The sequence below is a fragment of the Silurus meridionalis genome, chromosome 7, assembly GCF_014805685.1.
Source record: "Silurus meridionalis isolate SWU-2019-XX chromosome 7, ASM1480568v1, whole genome shotgun sequence".
NCBI classification, from domain to species: Eukaryota; Metazoa; Chordata; class Actinopteri; order Siluriformes; family Siluridae; genus Silurus; species Silurus meridionalis.
Window position 1 is genome coordinate 11096634 of NC_060890.1, and position 23707 is coordinate 11120340.

The following is a 23707-nucleotide window of genomic DNA, read 5'->3' on the forward strand; positions in this document are numbered from 1 at the left end:
TGACTGTGGAGGCCAGGTCATCTGCGCAGCACCCCATCACTCTCCTCCTTGGTCAAATAGCCCTTGATGCCTTCAGTGTGACTCTACAATTTTCATAGTCATGAAAATAAAGAAAACTCTTTGAATGAGAAGGTGTGTCCAAACTTTTGGTCTGTACTATATATATATATATTAACTGGTGTATATATATAGTATAGATAACAGACAATTAATTAGTTTCTTCAGTCCTTTGGTCGTTTGTCTGTTTGATTGTTCATTCTGGGTCTGAGTGGATCTTGATCCTATTTCATGAGCACAAAGGCAAAGTTTAAATACACTTTAGATGGGATAGCAGTTCAGTATGAACTCTGCTTAAGAATATTTATGCTTAACAGGATATTGGGAATGACAATTGTTTTAACAGTTAACTTAAAACTAATTGCTTTAGCAAATAGAAATGTCCATAATGCAGTGATTGTCAGTTTTCTCCATCTTTGCTGAGTTTCTTGTATGTCATGAAGTTATCTGGCCAGGAAGTGCCTCAGGTGAAGGACCTGCTCATTAGCTGATGAGCTGCATGAGGCGTGTCTTCAGAAGTCTATTCTAACAGTATAAAGGGATGGTCAACTATGATCCTAGAGGTATGATGTATTTCCTGTTTCTTTCCAGTTGCAGCAGAGGTGTTGAGCAAGAAATCAGTGCAAGCTTTTGCTCCAGAACGTCTGCTAAGTTCCTCTGGTGTACATGGCCCATTTGCTATAGTCGATTGTCCGCATCTCCGCTGGGCGGTGAGCTCCTTCTGAGTTGTTTACTTCCAGAAGAGTTTTGCGGTCGCGTGTTTGCGCTCGCGGAAGGCGCGTGTGAGTTGTGACGTGGGGACGTTTGATGTGGCTCCGCCTACACCGGTGTTTGTGGAGCGGGTTACTCAGAGTGAATCACGTCCAGTATGTGGAGCTCTGTGGACACGGGGACATTCTAACACCGCTTTTGTTTCCAAAACGCGTCCGTGATACAGTTTGTTCTGAAGATAGATAGCAGATCTGCGAAGCGTGCAGCTCTACAGGCGTTGATTTCACTGCAGCCTTCCACCCCGGTGAATGAGAAGACCCGAGAGCGGAAAAGTCAGAGAAAGTAAGTAATGCATCACTTTACAAAACACTCACATGACACATGCCACACATCGTACCAAAACGTCGCATCGTAGGAGTATGTTTCAGATGATAGATTTAATGTTACATTTGATGCAGTCTTTAATACGACTTGGGACCAGCAGACGTCGCCCAACATCTGCGTGCTGCTGATGAGAGACACTTTCCCTGCAATCCGCCTGCTGAATTTATTCATACGCCCAAAGCCAGTCAAGTTGCTTTCACTAATCAGCAACGTATGAGATACTGCTGTTATTCTGATGGTTTGGAACCATGAACATATTCATGGATTGTGGCATGCAGCTGAATAGGTACACCCAAGATATACTGCATGCATCTAGGTAGAACATCACTACTGAGGGTATAGAAGTAGTGTAGAAGAAACCACCCTTGTGTACACCTTGTGTACAGTGGACACACAAAAATCCACCCTGTCCTGTAAAAGTGCTAAAGTAACAGATCAGTAATAATGCAAATGTTATTGGTTAATAGGCCCTATTATAATCAATGAGGCATGATTTGAATTTGATTAGATTTTTATTATAATACTCATAGTGTGTAGTTACATTTATTTCATGTTAAATACATAATATTTCCTGTCTGTTTTTGCTAACTTTTTGGTAACTAGTGTTTTGGTGTTTTATAAGGGCTTCCTTCACACGCCCTGTTTTTCTCCTCAATCTGTTCACCTGACAATTTCCACTCACCATCCACCCCTGCAAATCTTTCAACAACTACCAAGCAGGGAGGGTGAAAGCCAGCATGTGCTTCCTCTGAGAAACCAGCCAACCTTACATTTCCAAACTGCTGCTTAAGCTGTGTGGTACACACTTGGAGGACAAACACTATCTGCTTTAATCTGCATGTATAAACTCACAATCGTGTGCACCAGTGAGCACTAGTGTAGCTGTGATTGACAGTGGACAGAAAGTGTGCCATCTCTACCACGCAGAAAGCACAGCCAATTTTGCTCTCTTGATTCCTAGACACAGATGGTTGTTGCATCATCAAGACAGAAACTCCCATTGATGGGCTGTAAATATGTTTTGGGAAGGTAGCATAGATTATTAGGGGTGTCTTATTTTCTGCCTAGAAGTGACACTGATGTGGTCATTAATGTCATCCTGGTATAAATGCTTTTGGTGCAGTAGCATTAAGGTTTTTAAACACTGCACACTTACAGGTTTTTGTATAATATACATTTACGTTTTGGTCCATTAGGTTAATAAATTTTTTCATCTGCGGTTATATTTTCAGTGTCAGACAGCACTGAGCTTCATTGCCATAGAAACAGTGCATAGAAGATTATATAGAATAACACATAAACCTGATTCAGAGCTGTACATTTTGCCTTTGTGAGTGATGGCACTGGCCAGATAACTTGAAGAGGTTTCCAGAGACGATTTAAGTCAGAGAGGTAGGGACAGGTGGAATGTTTCTTTTGGGTGCGTGCGGAAAGGGATTAAAGTCTATTGGAAAATTCTACTTGGAATATGTTTAAAAAATGCTACCCACGTGAAAATAACATCTTGTGGGCAGATGTGTAGAGGGCAGATTAGAATGCAGCTTCTAACAAAACAAACGCATTCTTAAAGCTGCATACGTTCACTCTGCTTTAATGCAAAGCACCTGGTCAAGAATTCGAAAGTTAATTACTATGTTGTCTGATTTTATCTTGCTCCCATGAGAGCAGTCGTTGTTTCACGTCTCCCAGACTAATATTATGTCCAAATAGGATGAATTTTTACTGGATGTTAGATTTCATGCAGCTGTATGTAATATTATGCCAGATTCAGGCTTTTAAAACACATGCCTCATGTGGGGATTGTGGGGATTTTTTAATACTGCATTTCTTTCTATGCTGAAATATACTGCACATCTAGAATATCTGACCTTAAATATGCTTTACCTTATTAACTTTATGTGCATTTTGGTATTAGTGATACATACACAGATTTATCATGTACATGGTCTACCTAGTATATGGTCTAATCTTATTTAGTTTGACTAAATATAATGTTACTGATAAAATAGCAAGAGTTTTATGGAAATGAGTGGTTTATTATGACATTTTTTAGGGTCTGGCTGTCTCTTCTACCATTCTCACAACACTGCCTCTATTTGTGGTCACAAAAAATATTGGGTTACTGCTACTGCTGCATCTTCCTTTTTTATTCTGGTAATGTTCTGAATAAAATCATAGCATTTGCATAGTCAGGTCTCTTTTTTATCCACATTGTGGATCAGTATTCATGGTTATATATTGACTTAGGGTCAGAATTACTACTGTAAATGTATGTCACGGTGCCAAGTCTTCTTCTTCTTCTTTCGGCTGCTCCCATTAGGGGTCGCCACAGCAGATCATCCGTCTCCATAACCCCCTGTCCTCTACATCTGCCTCTTTCAATCCAACTACCTGCATGTCTTCCCTCACCACATCCATAAACCTCCTCCTTGGTCTTCCTCTTTTCCTCCTTTCTGGTGGCTCCATCCTCAGCATTCTCCTACTGATATACCCCATGTCCCTCCTCTGTACATGTCCAAACCATCTCAATCTCGCCTCCCTCACCTTGTCTCCAAAATGTCCCTCTAATAACCTCGTTTCTAATCCTGTCCATCCTCGTCACTCCCAACGAAAACCTCAACATCTTCAGCTCTGCTACCTCCAGCTTTACCTCCTGTCTTTTACTCAATGCCACTGTCTCTAAACCATTCAACATCGCAGGTCTCACCACAGTCCTATAAACTTTCACTTTCACTCGTGTCATGGTGGCAAGTACAGTAGTAAAATATGGAACATATTCACAAATCACTGTATGTTGGAGAAGTACATCAGTCAAAAAGCTTTCTTGCAGGACTTCAAGCTATGCAGACTAGTTCAGACCCATCCCACACATTGGATAGCTGTAGGTGCAAATTGTACAAATCAGTAGGCATTGTAATGAATGCATTAAGAAAGCTCCTGAAAAGAGAAGAGAGTAGACTGTTTTGTGATTGCTCACTCCTTCATGTGGGTGTAGTCTGTGCTTATGGTTTATGCCAGGCCACGTAGTCACTCAATAGGTAGCTCTGCAACTGTGTTTCCATGGCATTGCTTTTTCAAGCAGTCTCTTTCATTATCTTACATGGCAGGATGTGTGACTGTTTTTGAAAGCTTTTAACAAAATAAAGGCTTGCTTAACATATATGCAATAAAAGGCTATACAAAAAAATGTTAAACAAGTTTTTACCATTTACCATTGTATCATGGACGAAGAGTAGAGTTATTAACACTAGTGGGAAAATCCATAATACGTAAATATGACAGAATGGTGGATTGAAAAGGACATTTGATTTGATGAAATAAAAATGAACATGTAAGATCTCTGCAGCAAGTCTGGTTCACTCAATGCCACATTTATATTTATGCTCTTTGTCTCTATGTTTGCTCTTTTCAAATGTCAGTTAACCTCATTTAATTTTTTTACCCCTACTCACTTTTTAACACATTTTCACACCCACACATAATCTCAACTACTGGATGTCAGCTTCTGTAATGCTGATTTTGCAGGGGCTGTGGTGAATGAGATTGTCCTGTGCTGTATGCCAGCTTTGTCTCCTTCAGCTCCAGAGTGAGAAGAGGGAGAATCAAGTCTTGACATGCTTCTAACAGTGGTGTAAATCAAATGCTTATTATTTGGAGAGCTTCTTTCGTGAAGCCGCTCTCCTTTTTCAGTCCCATGGGAAAAGAAACACGTTAATGCACACATACACCACATAGACACATAAACAGACATCATGTGGAGCATCAAATCCACCAGGAGAAGAATTTTATTATTGCTGTATCTTGATTAGCTCTTGATTATTTGATTACCTCTGCCATGCCATGTTTCTGACCTGGAGCACCATGTGACAGACAACCACATAAAAAGCACGTTCCTATGTGTGGAAAGCAAAACATCACAACTTGTATTGTGTATGTTATTTTTTATGTCGATTGCATATTTAGTAAAGCTGCAAGATATTTCTTGATCATCAGTTTACATTGTGTGTGTGTGTATATATATATATATGTATATATATATATATATATATATATATATATATATATATATATATATATATATATATATATATATATATATTAGAATAAGAACATCCTTAGGCCCATATCATCACTTGTTTTTCTGTTATTATAAATATCATTTCTCCAGGCAGCTCCTCAGACCCTCATCACAATCTCTTAAAATCCTTTTAAAGCTGATTCACAGCTTTATCTGAAACAACGTCCTGTGGATACAGCTGTGCTGGTGTTATTTGACAGGTTGATATTTCAAAAGGTTGCAGTGAGTTAGCAGTTCTGACATCAGGGGACATAAGAGCTGATATAAAAGCTGAGTGAACAAAAAGTTGTGCACATTCTTTTCTTATTTTATTGCTGCTTTGCCTACTGATTGGTAGTTTCTATAAAAAACACAGTAAACAAAGAGGCGTGTTTGCTGGTAAAGCCCAACCTTTGCTTCAGGTGAATTTATTAACCTTTTTCATTATCTTACATATACCTCCTTCAAAGGGCAATCATATCCCTTATATTTTGAAAGATAATTTTGAATGTGCAGACATTTTTTATTCGCATTTGAACAGGGGACAAAGGGGATTTTCTGGCCATCTTATTTACGTATGAAACATTAGGACTTACCTCCTTAATTAGCATACTCTTGTGGAATATTCGTTTTAATTTCCCTCTTTCATTAGCGCTGCATCTGTGCTCAATTAAAAATGTAATTTTATACAGTGTGAGCCAGCAGAGGAAGTCAGTTTCACAGCTTGAAGATGCTTCATAAAGAGCTTCATTGTGGAAGGGGCTCTTTCCCAGACAATAACGTGAAACACTCCACAGAACTTGAATAGCTACACAGACCCAGACTTAGCCCATCTGCAGTCCGAAAGACGGAAGAGCTGACTGTTCTCTTCTTATGTCAACCTGCTTCCTCTGCTAAATGTACCATGACATTTAGTGTAAATCATCTGTGACCAAGAATATTAATTCCCAACCACTGTACATTAAGAGCGGCTGGGATTTTGATGTGTTGTAAAAGATAAGCTGACAGCTGAGTGCATGCGTGTGTGTTTGTGAGTGTGTGTTGGTTCCCTGTGGTTTCCTTTGGTGTCACTGGGTGTCTGACCAGGTTGAATAGCTGCTAAAGATGGATGATTAGATGATCAACTGAATGTTGATCAAACTGAAAATCTATGAATAAAATTGATTGACAGTGCATTTTGGTTTTATTTGCCTGCTTGTGACATTTAGTCAATGAAATGAACTGGAAGCTATGTGTGTTTATAGATATTAATAGGGCATTTGACCAGCAATTCATTTCACTTTGGCAATGCAAGAGCTGTTTAGCTTTGTTTTTTATACATAAGATTATAAATGAGATAAGATATTTAGCATGAAATGAGTTGCAGTATGCTGCTCTGCTCAAGTGACTTGCATTCATTGCTTACCCAGAATTAGACACTGGTTTAAGGGTTTCACATTCTTTTAAGGTCCTCCAGCTGTGGGTAATTCCTGACTGTTCCTCCAATGCTAACATGCCATACTAATTCAGATCTACACTCACATACCTTCCATTTATTTTAATGTGCCATTTAGATTCGGTTAAACAAGTTTTTTTTTTATTATTATTATTTAAATGTGTTGGTGTTGGCTGTGAATTATTAACTGATACATTACTGACTAATAGTACCAGTGTTACCAGCTTTAGCATGCAGTTATTAGTTTATTATTCTGATCTGTTTGCTTTTTGAAGTTCATTGGAAGAGAACTACAGTATATTCACCTTATTTTGTCTTCTTGCTTTGAAAACTATATCCCTGAAAATCTCATATGAGTTTTCCACACTCCTTTTTACAGCACATTTCTTTACTCTAGATGTGTGCAGCTAAGGTTTCATTTCAGGCTGATGAAAGTACCCAATCCAGCCAGCTGACATTTTTAACAGTGAACAGTGCTGGGTGGCTAATATCCCACAATCAAGTACAGATAGCCCACACAGTGTGTCCTCTTTAACGCTGAGTGCTTCAGGCAGCCATTGTGCTGGAAAGTATTTAAATGGAGATCACATGTTGTTTAGGCATACGATTCAAACACTCCTCACAGCTTCCTCCAACTGCGAAGTGGCTGCTTTCCAGTCAAACAATGGGACACTTGTCAGCAAGTGAGGAGATGGACCTGGAGGTTAGCCATGACACCTCAATGCCTCTGGGTCTAGCAGTATTGATTTATTTTTCACTCTTCTTGTGTTACTGTATAGTTCTGTTAATACAGTTCATCTCCTCACAGACGTTTAAGCAGAAACATATTGCACCTGATCAGGTGATTATCGGGGTCTGTACTGCCATAATTCAATATCATCTCTGGCATTACAGTATTATGTCAGTGTGCTCATGTCTCATGCTGTCAAACATAACTGGTGTGATAAACGATTGCTATCAGCAGGCCATCTGAATCGAGCAGCTCAACAAGAGCCAAATGGACCAATCTGCTCAGTCCCATTGTAAACAGACTGGAAAAAAAGGAATGAAATTTGTTTAAAACTTTGTTGAAGTATGTGAGGCAGTTCCTAGCATGAATGTACAGCACTCTGCCAGGCTGTGTGCCCAGACTAACAAGCAGATGAAAATCAATTTCAGGACCCACTTTATTTGATGGAAGTTTTCCTTTTCTTACAAGAAGCTTAACATACAGCCAAATATGTTATTGTAAGTATCAGTAGTTGGTCAATGTAATATTTAAATTTTTACTCCTTTTGTGGTGATCATTTCTAAATGGTGATTGTCAGAATTAATGCAAGGACTTTACTTTTGTAATAGCGCAATGGTGAGCAGCAATGCGAAGAACATTGTAGCATCATGTTATTTTATGAACGAAGTTCTAAATAACGGGCATGCTAAGCACTATCAGTAAAAGTGCAGAATCCAATCATAAGATATCTAATTAATCTACAATATTTAGAAAAAGAGATGATATACAGATTGTCTATTCACAGCAATAGTTAGTGGTGCTTGAAAATGTACAATCTTGCAAATTCTTCTTGACAAATTTTTCAGGTGTGCTCTTTTTTAAGGATTTGCTCTAGCTGTGTTTGATCACATGTCCATTAAGGGCAATTATTTCTCCAATTGAAAATGAATGAGGCAGAAATTTTGTGTGTCACAGCTCAGCCATCAAGCGTACAACATGCACATATGGCATATCCACTTGTAGGGTGTATGAAGAGGGTCGCGATCAAATGCCACTCGAACCCTGGACCCGCTCGGAATTTTGCAACATTCTGGCCCCATTAAAAAATGAATGGGCAATCTGACACTACACTGTTCGTCCTGCATTTGGAATTGCATAATGGGACATGTTCTTATCCCACACTCAGGGGGAAAGGGGGCAGTGATGTGTGATGTATAAACAAAGTGATGACCACAAAGTGGTGACAAAAAATGGACTAAGGCGGACATGTGAGGTGCTCAGAAATAGGCGTATGATATGTCAAAACACTTTGCACAGTGGGGGGAGTTGAACCACAGCTGGATCAATGACGTCACGTGACGTCATATGCCACGCCCACCCCACAAACTTATTAGCTTACCAAAGTCGAAGCTTGGGTCATGTAATGACGTCACTTGCGGCCACTAGCCCCGCCCACCAAAAATACGAGGGCAATAAAAGCATGCGAGGTATCGAAACGCTCGTCTCCCGAAGCATGTTCGCGTCTCACACTAAAACAACGTACAACCGGTGTCTAGTTTTGCACCATCAAGCAACACTAACATTTTCTTCAGGAACTGTCACATTCTAGTTTATTACATCTTAAAAGTGTAGCGGTAGACAATATCTTAGTTAAAATACACTGGTGCAGAAAGTTTCACACAAAACATTATTAATTTTTGGTATGTGTTTTTTTTCCAATGTATCCTTTTGCCAGAATGTTGATAAGTTAAATGTGGACATTACTTTTGATTATGATTGCTCACGATTATTCCAGTTTTAGGCTGAGCACTAACTTACCAAAGTCAACTGGAAAGCAGAGGACTAAATAGAAATGGCAAAGTGATGTTTTTTTATATCTGATCCTTGCAAGTTTTATTTAATTTTCTGCTGACTAGTAAAAGGCGAGCTGGTGCCAAATGTAACCTCGGATTCCTTTTCTTGGATGACAGGAGTGGAACCCAATGTGTTCTTCTGCCATTGTAGCCCATTCACCAAAAGATTTAGTGTGTTGTACATTCTGAGATGCCTTTTTGCTTCTTGTGGTTCTGGTCATTTGAGTTACTGTAGACTTCCTATCAACTCAAACCACTGTGACCATGCTGCAGTGACCTCTTACCTTCTTCCCACAGCACTGCAGGTCACTAATTTCTTTTGTACAATTCAGTGTAAACTCTAAAGTCTATGCAAGAAAAATCCAGAAGATCGTGAAACTAAACATATTGAAGTCACATAAACACAGGTCAATTAGTGGGATAAATACAATATATTTTTTTATGTATCAATTCAGATTGATGATGAAGAGGAGCACATGCAGAGGTACACTCTGCCCACAGGAAGAAAGTGCCAACTGAGCTCATCTATCACTGTCCAGAAACTACAGACATCTGTTCCCACACTCCCTAAATTCCCATTTAAACACACAGACCCAACATCTCACCACAACATCTGGCCTTAGTAAAAACATTGGCCTGCATTACAACACAGTACAAAGCTCCTCCATCAGGAAGGAAGGTCACACATCATGACAGAAGGCAAGCTGATGTTATGGCGGAGGGATTATTAGGGGTATACACTAGTGCATATACAGATGCTTCAAAGGGAGCTGGGGTCCAAGATATGATTAACCTTTGACCATATACAGACCTTTCCAGAATTTTCAGGAATGAGGTTTTAGGAGCAGCACAACAGTGTGGTGTTAAATGTGAGAGGAAGTTTTGGTCTGCTTGTGAAAAAAACTTCTGAATGCTGTATAAACATTTTGGTCAGCATGTGGCTGTACTTTATGACTGAGAATTAAGTGGTGGAATATTATTACAGTTGTATAATTGTTCCATATTCATAAATATAAATATTTATGAGTATGAGGGTGAAGTAATATGAGTTGATGCCAAGTCTTCAAATGAGGAAGTTTATTTATTAGAAAAGAATTTTAACATATAAAATGATATGTATTTTGCATCACTGTGTTATATGTATTATTTGAGGGGTTGTTTGCTTTTTAGTTTTATTTATTTACAAATTTTTAAATGCCACTCCTTTTTAATCCTGTTTCTATTTTGTCTATTTTGATAGATCTAAATAATCTATTTAATGTTTATTAAATTGAATCACTGTCATGTCTTAATTTGAGCCACATGTCGAAAGTGTAAGGAGATGAATTGTGGTAATGGACCTGATTAGAAAATATATCAAATACCGTCTGAGTAGATTTCTGTGTTCATAATTGTGTGCCTACATATAAAGCCTGTACAGTGGCAGTTAATCATGTGCACAGACAGAATATTCTGTGTGCTGGGATTCAGAGATCCACCAGCAAGTGCACAGGCAAAACTGCTCAGTTTTTTTATATATTGTTTTGCTTTACAAAAGAAAAGTGCACTTTGAAAGTGTATACTGTTTGTTATTTATATCTACTATCAAGAAAAGGTCATTCAAAGGCACCATGTCTCTTTGTGGGGAAATGTGGTTTGCAGTAGGATGTGGAGAGATTGTTGCCAAGGGATGCTATTTCAAGATTTGTTTTTGTCTTAAAAAATAGCTTGGTTTCTTATTTCATTTGAAAATATGTCCTGAAAAATAAACATTTACATCAAACCAGAGCTGGTAAGAGGACATCTATTGCTGTCCTATCCTTGCATGTGGCTGGTGCCATGGTTGATTATCCAAAACCCTTGAAATAGCTTGTGGTGGACAGGAACACTGGCTGGTAAACCAGTTGGTGTTGAATAGCACATAGCTTGTTGGCTTTGGCTGAGTCACTTAGACTTTTGGTTCTCAGACCAAGTTTTTCAAATCAAGACAATAGTTCCAGTAACAATAGTACAAATTTCCCGTTTTCCTTTCCATTTTATATCTAGACTATTCATTTACATTTTAAAAGGGGGTCTCTGATTTGGACAATGCACATCTGTATGATTCTGTATGATGATAGATAGCACTATTATATTAAATTCTTATTGAATAAAGGGTTGACCTCCTCTGAACAGCTCCGGGAAAGACTGGAAGACCCATTTTCTAGAACACCCTTGATCTGTATGTTAATAACCATGTCTGCTGAGAGGAAAAATCTCCATCTGCCCATTTATCATGCTTTGTATGAAAGTGACTGTTTTTGAGTGTGTCTTTCATCACTGTACATACAAATACAATTTCTGGTCTATTGAGCAGGAGAGGAGAGACTGTGTGGCCATTACATAGTGTGTCTGGCATTTTATGAAATGCTCTTTTGTTAATTATGATGTTCGATGAATGTTATCAGGGTCCGTTGTGCTACGGTATGTTGACATGTCAGTGGGTTTTGTCAAAATAATGAAAATTTAGCATTCATACAATGCATACATTTTTTATTAGTTATTAGGTAAAATGACTCCAAGTACAAAAATAGTGTGAACCATTGCATTAATCTATCAGGGGCCCAAAACTAATAGGTTCCCTTTTGTTATTATTTAATGCAAATCAGTTGTGACTCTGTAAGAAGCAGAATATTTACAGTTATTTCCCATATATTAATTAAGCATACATTTGACATTGCTGAAAATATCTTGGGAGCTTATGTCCATGCAACAGGAAACCTGGTGATTTGTAATGTATTTATATGGAAGAATAAAGATATATCAGTACCCTCTTGTGGAGGTTAAGAGAGATGCATAGGTTTTAGGAACACTGAAACTTGTGTTCGTCAATGTGTTAGAAATACTGCATGCATTTGTGGCAGTATTCAATTGTCCAAACCTTTTGCACAAATTTGCTCTTAGTCAGTGAGGTGCAAATGAGTTTAACAGTAAATCACTCAAGCAAAGATGTTTTAGTCATTAGGATGAGAAGAAAAACCACAATTGTATGTGCTGTAAGGACAAGCTGTCATCCTACTACCAGATGGAAATAGTGATTAGTGTCTTACATAAATCACTGTTGTGCTATGTGTGTTGGTCATCTATTTTTGTGTGTACGGTAAATGTTGTGTGTTGTCGATTATTTTGTTTATTTGTTGCTCTCTATCTCCAGCTGGCAAACGAGGGGAGGTGAGTTGAGCATGGCTGAAGCTGATGAGGAGAGCAGCAGTCAGCAACGGAAGAAGCCACCATGGCATTATTTGGATGTCCCCAGCACACAGGGCTCCACGGAGGAGCCGATCAACTTTATACAGGTACTAAAAACAGAAAATAAAGGTTTTTTTAGATTCAAAGCAGTTTCTCTGTAGTTTACTGTTGTAATTCGCATTCTCTCTCTCTCTCTCTCTCTCTCTCTCTCTCTCTCTCTCTCTCTCTCTCTACACACACACACACACACACACACACACACACTTACAGAGTACATTGATTACATTGCATTATGGAACCTTGTACCTTTCACAGAAATATAAGGCAGCTAATTGTTAGCAATTAGTTAAATGCTGCTGCTTAGTGTGATTTAGAACAAATCTTTTCTCTGTTTTTAAATTCTGCATTTTTTAAAAGTTCAGGACAATTTTTTTCAGCTATATTAAGGGGGAATTAAATTCCCTGTAGAAAATAGGACTTTTGCCTGCTTGAATCTTGTTACTATGTTAATTAAACAAACTTCCAGTTGAGATTAACACATTTACAGAATCCAGTAGCAGTCACACACATACTATATGCTTAATTCTTTCAAACATTTAAATAATTAATGTATTTAGTGTATTGCAATTTGCGTAGGACATGTGATTTGTTCCCTCTTACAGCCATGGGCACGTAACAGTCTGTACCTTCGGAGTGCCAGCGTGCCCACAGAGAATATTCAGCTCAGATACCCAATAGTGGACCCCTACTCTCGGAGACCCTCGGTGCTGCGCAAACCCTCCCTTTCACAGACTATCAAGAGGTATGGGCATATACATACATACATACATTTGCACATCCCCCCACACACAGGTATGAATAATCATAGAAGAGGCATGTCGGGACATATACTGCACACTCTGTGCTTGTGTTTCCCGCAGATATAACGTTTATAAAATCATTTAGTTAAGCCTGCATTCGAGAACAATCATGTTTGCAAGAACAAACATGTTTGCAAGCACAACACAAGTTAAAGTTGTTTTTTATTAAAAAAAACATTTCCCAGTCCCATTTCGCTGAGCAATTACTACTGCAAATTGCATTATTATGATTGCCACTGGATTACACATTAATCCCCATCTGCTATATCATTTACTCTCTTTAATTCTTTTATTTTCTTTTATTTATTTTTTTTGCTGTAGACATTTCTGCTGAATGCTGAACTATCCTGACCTGAAAATGTTTTCACTCTGCTGACTTCACCTAATCTTTTAGACTTTGATTTCTAATTCCTTCCTAAAACTGTAACCTCTAACCTTTTCCTCTTTTTTCCCTCTTTTTCTGTTTCTAATCTTTCATTCTCCTGCTGGGTCATGTTTTCAGCCCTACAGAGAAGAGGGTACACTTTGAGCAGATGAGCACAGTGTTGGTTAATGGCCAATGCTTCTCTCGGCTGGAGGCCCCCAGGCGCCAGTCGCTACCCCATATTGTCCTCAGGTACTGTAGCGCTTTAAGTGACCTGCAGGAGGAGGGTAACACACCTTCCATTTACCACTAATAACCAGTTACCCCATTCATGTCCATCATATCTCAGTCACAGACAGCACATTCAAAGATATAAACCAGATCCCCATGTGTTCACGGGGTTGTATTTTTAGCTCTGCCATTTGGTATGCTTCATGGAAAATGTATTAATCTTTGTGAGAACCATGTGGCATGTAAATATTAAACAGCACAGAATACAGCTGTGAGAATCCAGAAAGCTTCACAGAGTTATGTCTTCTCTTTCTGTTTCTTACAGCTTGTGTATATCGCAAAATGGTGTCTGTGATCTATAAAGTTAAAGTTGAAGTGTGTGATTTTTTTGTCATTACAGTACTGCAGGTTACTACTTACTAATTTTATAGCTAATATTAGCGTTATTGTATTTAAAACACCTAATCTAAGGCATAATTGCATATTTGCTTATATGCCCAATATTTAAATCGGTGGATCATGATTATGATACAAATCAGAGGGTCAGTGAAACTTTTTTAACCTGGAACTTGTTTTTTAACTCCTGATCTAGATGACTTGGGAACAGACACAAAAAAAACAGATGTCCTCATAGTTTGCCTCTGCTTCAGTGGGCTTTGACAGGATTGTAGATTAATTATCTACTGGTCCCAAAGCATGTGGTCTGCCTACCTTCAAAGACACAAAAAGGGAAGGATAACCTGGATGAGATTTCCATCTACTTACTATGCTACATGCACATCTCTGGGAAATTACTCTAGGATAACTAAAGCTGTTTGAATGCTGATGGATGATCTGATTCATCATATCAGTGTAAACCTTTAAAGCATACTGTTCACTCTGATTTGTACTGAAAATGATCACTGTGTCTGAGTTACTTTATACATACACACACACACACACACACACACACACACACACACACACACAGTAGCATTTTAGAGGGTTTTTTGTCTTAGGCAGAGGTATGTCCCACCTGTCTATTATAAAAAATAAGCTGGTATTTCAGAGAGTGTTTACACAAGGCTAAGCAGAGAGGTAGTAGTTAACTGTCCAATCAGTTGGATCGACTCTTGAGAGAGCACTCAACTTTCAAGAACACTACACAAGGTCTGTCACTCTGCCAGAGCTGTGCAATTTTGTGACAGTCCTTGTGGTGTCCTTGAATCGACAACAGCCTCTGCCTGGTCATTATGTGTTTGTTATGACCTTAGGCATGACATGACTTGCATCTGCAAATAAAAACAGATAGGAAGCAGAAGCTCCAAGCTATTTTATTTTACTGCTCGCTGAACTGATTACTTACTGTTTTCGATGTACATTCTTGCCTTATTAATTCCTTTTTTCTTCTTTGCATTTAATTCCTCTTGCACATGGGCTCCACCTAGCTGACACAGAAAGCTTGTCTAACAGGGCTATTACCCTGAACACTTGACGCAACTGTACTCTAATAGATTTCAATTTAATAAATGTAGCTCTTTTATTTGCTGAATGATTTGATTCAAGCACCAAAACCATTTCTGTTACTTTGACTTCATTTTCGTTTGACTTCATTAGCACTGACCCTGTTCATTTCTATTTTTGAATGAATCGCATGCCTGCATAATTGAATCCTGGACAGATCTCTCTTCAGGCATTTTTTTGAAAGAAGAATGGGGTGCATGTGGGTTAGTACTCCACAGCTCTAAACCATATGTAGTAAACCATATTCTTCATCTGTGTCCTTGCAACAGTACCAGATCTAATGCATAATGGCTGTGTATTTTTAAATTTAAGAATGAAATATCCTTGCGGGGAGGACAACATTGAACTCAACTCCCCTCCCCTCCCCTCCCCTCTGCACTAAAAGGCCTTTCCAGCTGGGCTCTGTAATGACACATAGCCTGTTATCACTAAGTGTCCTTTACTCTAAACACTCCCAACATCCTCCTACACTTCCCAGTTTACACACACAATAAACAGAGAGAGAGAGAGAGAGAGAGAGAGAGAAAGGAAAACAGAGATAGAGAGAGACAGAAAGAGACTGGGATTCTTATTGAGAATCTGGTTAATCAGTATAAAGTTAATAACTTCATTCATGTATAGTTTTTGGAACAACACTTCTGTTTACAGTTCTGTTTATAATTCTGTTTATAGATCGTCGTTTACAAACATTATTTCACTTGAAACTCACAGAAAGATGTTTCTGATGTATTAAAGGCGAGTTCTTGACTTTTGAAGAGTGTTATGGTTTGTTTCATAACAGATGAATGTTATATGCAAGCGGACGCTTTTGATTATTCGTATGACAGGAAGCGAGAGACTTTTTAAGTATTCCGCTGTAGTCTTTATGCGTTTGGGTTGTTCTCACCATCCAGGGGTACAGCAGATTGGTTTGGGGTCAGTAAGGACATCGACACCACTCTGAAATGGCAGAGGAAAAGCCTGCGCCACTGCAACCAGCGCTACGGCAAGCTGAAGCCACAGGTGCTCCGCGAGATGGACCTGCCCAGTCAGGACAACATTTCCATTACAAGCACAGAGACTCCGCCACCTCTATATGTCCCTCCACATGCACATCATGGCATGCAGAAGGTTAGATTCTTCTCCTTATTTTCTACATTTCATTTGTTGCAATTTATTTAAACAACGCTTTTTTCATTCCATTTTATGCAATAGACTGGTCATGAAAAGCATTTCACTGCGTGTAATACTCTGTATAGTTATTTATGTGACAAATGAATATTTTTTATTTAAAATTATTGTAATTTGTACAGTTTTTTGGTACTAGTTGCATTGATATTAGAAGGGGCCATCTAAATAAGCAGCTCTGATACATTACCATGTGCTCAAATATTGTAAGTATCATTGTTTATAAATTATATTTAATTATTATATTTATAGAATAATAAGCTATACTGAGTTGTTTTATTGTTTTACTTACTTTACTTACTACTACTACCTACTAAATAGCTCTTAGGAATGAGTGTGTGTGTGTGTGTGTGTGTGTGTGTGTGTGTGTGTGTGTGTGTGTGTGTGTGTGTTTATGGGGTTCTAAGATAGACTGGTGTTGCATTCATATTGTATACCTGCTTCACTCCCAGTATTCCTGGAATAGGCATATGATTCCCCATGACTATGGTCAGGATGAAGCAGTTACTGAAGATAAATGAATGAAGATGTTTGGACATAAGTGTGTAAATTTTATATTAACATGAAGCTTATGAGCTATGACTTAAAGACAAAAACAGCTAAATAAGCTCTTCTATATGTAAATATTTTGGGTAAGCATATTATCATAATACAGGAAATATATACAAATGTGTAGCTTCATGAAACCGATGTCCTCTTCCCCTGCAGATTGTGGATCCATTGGCTCGAGGCCGAGCCTTTCGTAACATTGACGATGTGGATGGTTTCATTGGGACACAAACTCCTGGAGCTGTCTCCCTGTGCTCTCTTACCAGCTCCCGTTCTGGCTTCAACCGGTTGCCACGTAAACGCAAGAGAGAGTCTGTGGCCAAAATGGGCTTCAGAGCAGCTGCAGCTCTAATGAAGGTCAGACCTAGATCTTACCATGTGTCTCAGATATATAGCAAGTGGTAGACAGATCAACTGAAACTCTACTCGAGATGTCATTTTGTAGAAATGTGGGGCTTTGGGACTGAGTGACTGTAAATTATGATATGGCAAAATATGTACAAAATGTTTTGTGCCCTATTTATATATCTATATTTATATATTCCACAAATTTGCATGTGGAGCTCTCAAATTTGTGAATTTTTTTTTGACATTCTAAGAATAATAGATTTTTACATTGTTATACTTTTTTAATGTTAAATGTACTTTGATTTGGAACGTATTCCTGAACATTGTTAATAATTGTCTGATGGAATTATGTTAAATCTGCACTGGAATTTAGCTCACAGTTTAAGGTTTCCCTGCTTGAGAACTACTTTTCATCGCGTAGCTAATAGCCAGTAGAAAGGATACGACCTCACATCTGCAGCAACAGTTCTTAAGTAGTTTATGATGATGCTGGTGAAGATTATAAGGAAGAGGGGATAATAATGGTGGCGCTTTCAGGGTCGTTCCGCCAAGGATGGCGCAGCACGTCGAGTAAAGAGACGCAGTTTTGCTGTAAACAGCTTTATGGAAGATGACACAGGGGAATTCCTAGATGAATTGGATACCTCCTTTTTTACAAGGGTAAGAATGATAGCAGTAATTTTTTCAAAGGTCTACGGTGAGCTACTAATGTTCTTCCTCTGTCTAAGCTGTCGATCAACACTGCCCTCCACTGGCCATTTAATGCACAGCATGCCGCAAATAAAATTTTTATTAGTTCTGCTAAATGTAAGATATTATCTGATATTAAATGTAGTCACTTAATTAACATTCATTAATAGTGAATAATATCACATAATAGCCCACTGAGGGAAAATGTTAGTAAAGTCTATAAAAAATGTTCTTTTGATTAGAATTGTGTGATTGTGACATTTCCAAATTGTTGTCACTTTTTTCAGAGCAAGGTACTAACTGAAAGTGATAAAACTAAGAGCACTCTTTGGATGTGCTGCATAATATAAAAGCTAATTAGTATTTTTTTTTATTGAAGTTCTAAAAAAATTACATGTTCTCTTTTGTTATGCTAACACTGAAATAACTTGATGGCAGGTTGTGTGCTGTGTGCTAATGCTGTTTGTGTGTAGGATGGACTGGTACATGAGGAACTATCTACATATGCAGACGATGTGTTTGAGTCTCCCTCAGAGGCCTCCATTCGTGAGAATGATGCAAACAAAGTGCCCTGTGAGACAGATTTAACAGGCAGTGCCTTGGGGAAGCCTGAGTTAGAAAGGAGTCACCTAATGCTGTGAGTCCCTATCTCCCCCATACACACACACACACACACACACACACACATACACACACCCACACACACATACTCATCACTTGTCCTAACAGGCCAGCTCTTATTGAAAAATGTACTCATAGTGATTATTTTAGCCATCAGATTCAAACAAAATCCAAATACAACAGAAACAGAATCTAAACACTTAAAAATAAGTCTGACGTAAACTGTAGACTGACAGTGCTTTCCAATTAAGGACCACAAGTGAATAATCTCCTTATGTCTTTCTGTGTAGGCCACTTGAGAGGGGCTGGAGGAAAGGGAGAGATGGCTCTCTTGTCCAACCTAAAGTGCGCTTACGGCAGGAAGTTGTGAGTGTCAGTGGACAGAGACGGGGTCAGCGCATCACCGTACCTGTCACAAAGCTCTTTGCCCGTGAGAAGCGCCCTTATGGCCTGGGTATAGTGGGACGGCTGACCAACCGTACATACCGTAAGCGCATTGACAGCTATGTGAAGAGACAGATAGAAGATATGAACAACCACAGGCTGGTTCCTCCTTTAATATTTAAATAAATAAATAGTTTATTACATTTATATGTATTTAAATACTAACCAATATAATTACATTTTTTATTTTGTTCTGTAGGCCTTTCTTCACATATTGGATAACATTTGTCCACTTGCTCATCACTATCCTGTCAGTCTCCATTTATGGCATTGCACCTATTGGCTTCTCCCAACACGAAACTGTTGATTCTGTAAGTCGTATCTGCTTCTGATGTATTATATACAGTTTCTACAGTTACATTTACAATTTATGCAATGCTTTGATGTTCCAGGTTTTAAGAACTAAAGGCATTTATGAGAACGTCAAGTACGTGCAGCAAGAGAACTTCTGGGTTGGACCAACCTCAGTAGGTTGCGTTTACTGTCTTATCTTTACCTGATCCAGTTGTTGCTCTATTATGGGGAATGAAATAGTTAACTACAGTATCACATCTCGGCCGATAGGTGGCGCTGATACATTTGGGAGCAAAGTTCTCACCATGCATGCGCCAGGACCAGCAGGTGCACGACCTGATCCAGGAGAAAAGGGAGAAGGAGCGCAACTCAGCCTGCTGCGTCCGAAATGACCAATCAGGCTGCGTACAGACTTCTCAGAAAGAGTGTTCAGTCAGTGCCATTATTTAATGTGGTTTATGTCTCTGCTTAATGTTTTCAGGGTGGCCATTATGGCACAGAATTATTTTTTTTTTTTTCATTTTCACAATATACAATATAGTGCATCTAAATAGTGTAATATAAATGCCATTTATTACCTTAGTTCAATTGTATTGTATATATTTTTTATTTGTATTGTTTAACACATGATGGTAAAAGAAATTTGAAAAGAAAATCCACAATATTTCACAATGTTTTGTTATAGTTTACCAATAATGTATCTTTCAGAAATGATATCATAACACACATCTCTCACTTTCTCTGTCCTAGAGTACATTAGCTCTTTGGGTAAAGTGGCCTCAGCACCCAAGTGTTCCATATCTAGATGGCAAATTACGCGAGTATGGCTCTGTGTGCCACCAAGACCCAAGGTAATACATTACAAGCTTTATTAATTGAGTAGTAGCATGATTCAGGCATGTGACTGGTAGCTTTATATAATGACATCAGGACTTGTCTGGAGCCAGCCTCTGTCTCACCCCATGAGTGGCCTGATGACATCACCAAGTGGCCAGTAAGTATGACTGGAAATTATTACTACTATTGGAAATGATTTGTACATTTTACGAGTTTATAGCCATGCTAGCTGTACTGTTTTTTGTTTGCATTGTTCAGAATTGTATTGAATACAGACGCTGCCTATATTCTTTTAGATCTGCACCAGGTACAGCAGTGGAAACCACACAAACCTGCCACACATAGACTGTGTCATCACAGGTCGGCCATGCTGCATTGGAACCAAAGGAAGGTGGGGGAGCTACAGGAGTAGACAGTTTTTTATCATGATTACCTGATATATATGGTCATTATTTTTTTATTGAATATAACATCAGTGTGGTTTTTTTTAGGTGCGAAATCACATCCAGAGAGTACTGTGACTTTATGAAGGGTTATTTTCATGAAGAGGCCACACTTTGTTCCCAGGTACATTTCTACATCTCTATTCCTAACTATTCCTTAAGCAACAACCTAATGTTGTACTTGTTTTGTAAACATATAGCTCCAGCAGAGGGGGTTCAGAGCTGCAGTTGTGTTGATCTGTTTGTGAAATTGAATCATAGTCAGTCCACCACTAGGTGGAGGTTAATCTAACAGGTATTTTCAGTTTCCTTAATAATGCTTTTCATTAGGTGCACTGCATGGATGATGTGTGTGGCCTGCTGCCTTTTCTTAACCCAGAGGTCCCAGATCAGTTCTATCGTCTGTGGCTGTCTCTCTTCCTGCATGCTGGGTAAGTGGGACGTCTTTTACAAAAATGACAACACATTGTTTTGCAAGTTCATCAACTTTTCATTTGTAATTTAACTCATGCTCGAGCAAACTTTATTTTGTTTTTGCTCAGGATTCTACACTGCTTGGTGTCTGTGTGCTTCCAAATGATCATCCTGAGGGATTTGGAAAAGCTAGCAGGGTGGCTTCGAATATCCATCATCTACATCCTCAGTGGCATTACAGGCAATCTGGCCAGTGCCATATTTCTTCCTTACAGAGCCGAGGTGAGGTCATTCTTATAAACCCCTTAACATCTGTAGAAAGCTGAGTTGTGTAATGTGATTAAGGACACAATGATCTAACATCTTCTTGATTTTTATCAGGTTGGCCCAGCTGGCTCTCAGTTCGGCATCCTCGCCTGTCTGTTCGTTGAGCTGTTCCAGAGCTGGCAGATCTTGGCACGGCCATGGCGAGCCTTCATCAAGCTGCTGTGTGTGGTTCTCTTCCTTTTCGCCGTTGGTTTGCTGCCTTGGATTGATAACTTCGCCCACATTTGTGGCTTCATCTCAGGCTTCTTCCTCTCCTTTGCATTCCTGCCTTATATCAGCTTCGGCCGAATGGACATGTGTCGCAAGCGCTGCCAGATATTGGTCTCGCTCGCACTCTTTCTGGGAATCTTCTCCAGCTTTGTGGTGCTTTTCTATGTGTATCCTGTCAAGTGTGAATGGTGCGAGTTGCTTACCTGCATCCCAATGACAGATAAATTTTGTGAGAAATATGACCTCAACGCTCACCTCCACTGAGGGTTTATAGAGAGGTGTGATAATCCAGAAGGACTAATATGGAGAGTTGTGAAAAGTTCTAACAGACATTGTTTGCTCTGTAAGAGTCTGTATTAATCTGTACTTTTTACATTACTTTTTACTCAATGAAGGGTATTCATTTTATAGGCTCAGAGAAGAATTCCTCCCTGGGGAGGAGAGGTGATCTAAATGCCTCTAGTGCCTTGTTGACAGAAACCAACTGCTGCCATATTTGTGTTCTATTAACTTCGACCACTTGAACCTATAATATGTACACTGCTACTTAAGTAGTGCATGTTTGGTAGTGTTTTAGCTACCTGCTCCCTTGTAATACACAGTACATTAAGAGTAAACTTGTTCTCTGTGTGTCATATTTATTTACAGTTCAAGAAGAAGAACATCTCGTTCAGAATTTAATTTTCTAAAAATGCTTAATTCATATCTGTTCATTTGTGTAATTACCGATTATACTGTCCATCTACATGGGTTTGTCAGAGTGTTCGTTATTGTGCTGATCTGAAGCAAGTCTTTGTACCGTGTGTGTGCATACAGGGGAGGTTTACATTTTGGGTTAGCCATTTTGTCTGCCACAGGCTGAAGGTTGAGCTCCAGTCTACAGCGAATGCATCAGTGCATTAATTGAGTTCCATCTTCACGGCTCACCGTCTCTCCCGTACCTCCTTCGATAAAAAGCTCCTCTCAATTGTGTGCTATGTTAATTTCAACCCCCACTCCCCATTTACTACTGTAGCACAACACATCACAACGGAGCCTGTGTTAGTTTAGCCGAAATGGTAATTAAGAGGTAGCAAATGAATATGTGTGCGTTGGGCTCCAGGCTGCTGAAGTCGCTTGAGTGCTCTTCTGCTGATGATTACAGGTCTGGAAACAATGCTTCTGTGATGCTGAAGGCTCAAATCTCTCTTCAGGAACAAGTTACCACATTTTCCATCATTTCTTGTCTCGCGCTCTTTTACTCTGTTCCCCCTCTCCCCTTCGTTCCCGCTACTGCTCCATCGTCTCCTGCCTTCTTTCCCAGTTAAAGACAATGAAACAGCTGAGAGAGGCAGCCTGTGCAATCACAGCTTTTTAGCAGCTCTATACATCAAACCCACCCCAGCACTACAGAGGAAATTAGCCTGTCTATTCCCCAGCCCCCATGCTCTCCATGTTCTGCCCTATAGAGATGGTAATTTTAGGGTAAGAGGTCCATATCGCAAATCATTGATCAGCATCAAATCAGTGTGTGGAGAGAGCGTCTCAAATCCCTACCACTTCAGGACTACACAACAGCTATTCGCTGATTAGCGGAAACACAGGGCTGACCTGCCTCTCTGTGTCTTTTTCAAAACACTGCCCTCCTCACAGACTCCCATTCTTCATTCTTTATACACGTCTTTGGACGTTTTTCACTGTGTCAATAAAGCAACGTATGTCAATGTGTTACAGTACGATTATTAAGCCACTTGATAAAATGTAGTTAATGAATATCAGAGACTGACTAAGAAAACCTAAACAATTTTATGTTAGTTAACAAATAATAGCTGTAAAGGCTTGGATTATCATGAACTGGTTATGAGTTTAACAGTTGACCTGCTTGGTCACGCACAGGGCATTTTTGTCTTCCACGCAATCATAGATTAACCAGAATTCCCCAGTCTTGGTCACTGAATTGTAGCATGCATATGCACTTCTGACCACATATTCCCTGTGTTACTGCCCTCTTTT

The 23707-nt window shown here is 39.1% G+C and overlaps 1 protein-coding gene across 2 annotated transcripts; it reads left to right on the forward strand.

Annotated features, from left to right (window-relative positions):
- Window positions 1-502: 502 nt before the first annotated feature.
- Window positions 503-22332, forward strand: rhbdf1b (rhomboid 5 homolog 1b (Drosophila)). 2 transcript variants are annotated; one of them, XM_046854429.1, is made up of 19 exons: window positions 503-1110; window positions 12379-12520; window positions 13076-13215; window positions 13776-13889; window positions 16265-16481; window positions 17247-17444; window positions 17973-18095; window positions 18599-18762; window positions 19037-19288; window positions 19390-19501; window positions 19583-19657; window positions 19755-19916; window positions 20235-20335; window positions 20415-20478; window positions 20618-20712; window positions 20813-20888; window positions 21095-21195; window positions 21307-21460; window positions 21560-22332. In XM_046854429.1, exons 2-19 carry the CDS (start codon window positions 12407-12409, stop codon window positions 21977-21979), a joined length of 2682 nt encoding a protein of 893 aa, XP_046710385.1. In that variant the 5' UTR covers window positions 503-1110; window positions 12379-12406; the 3' UTR covers window positions 21980-22332. The 2 variants fall into 2 exon arrangements, with proteins under 2 accessions (XP_046710385.1, XP_046710386.1); XM_046854430.1 differs by lacking the exon at window positions 13776-13889 and having other exon boundaries at window positions 516-1110.
- The last annotated feature ends 1375 nt before the right edge of the window (window positions 22333-23707 follow it).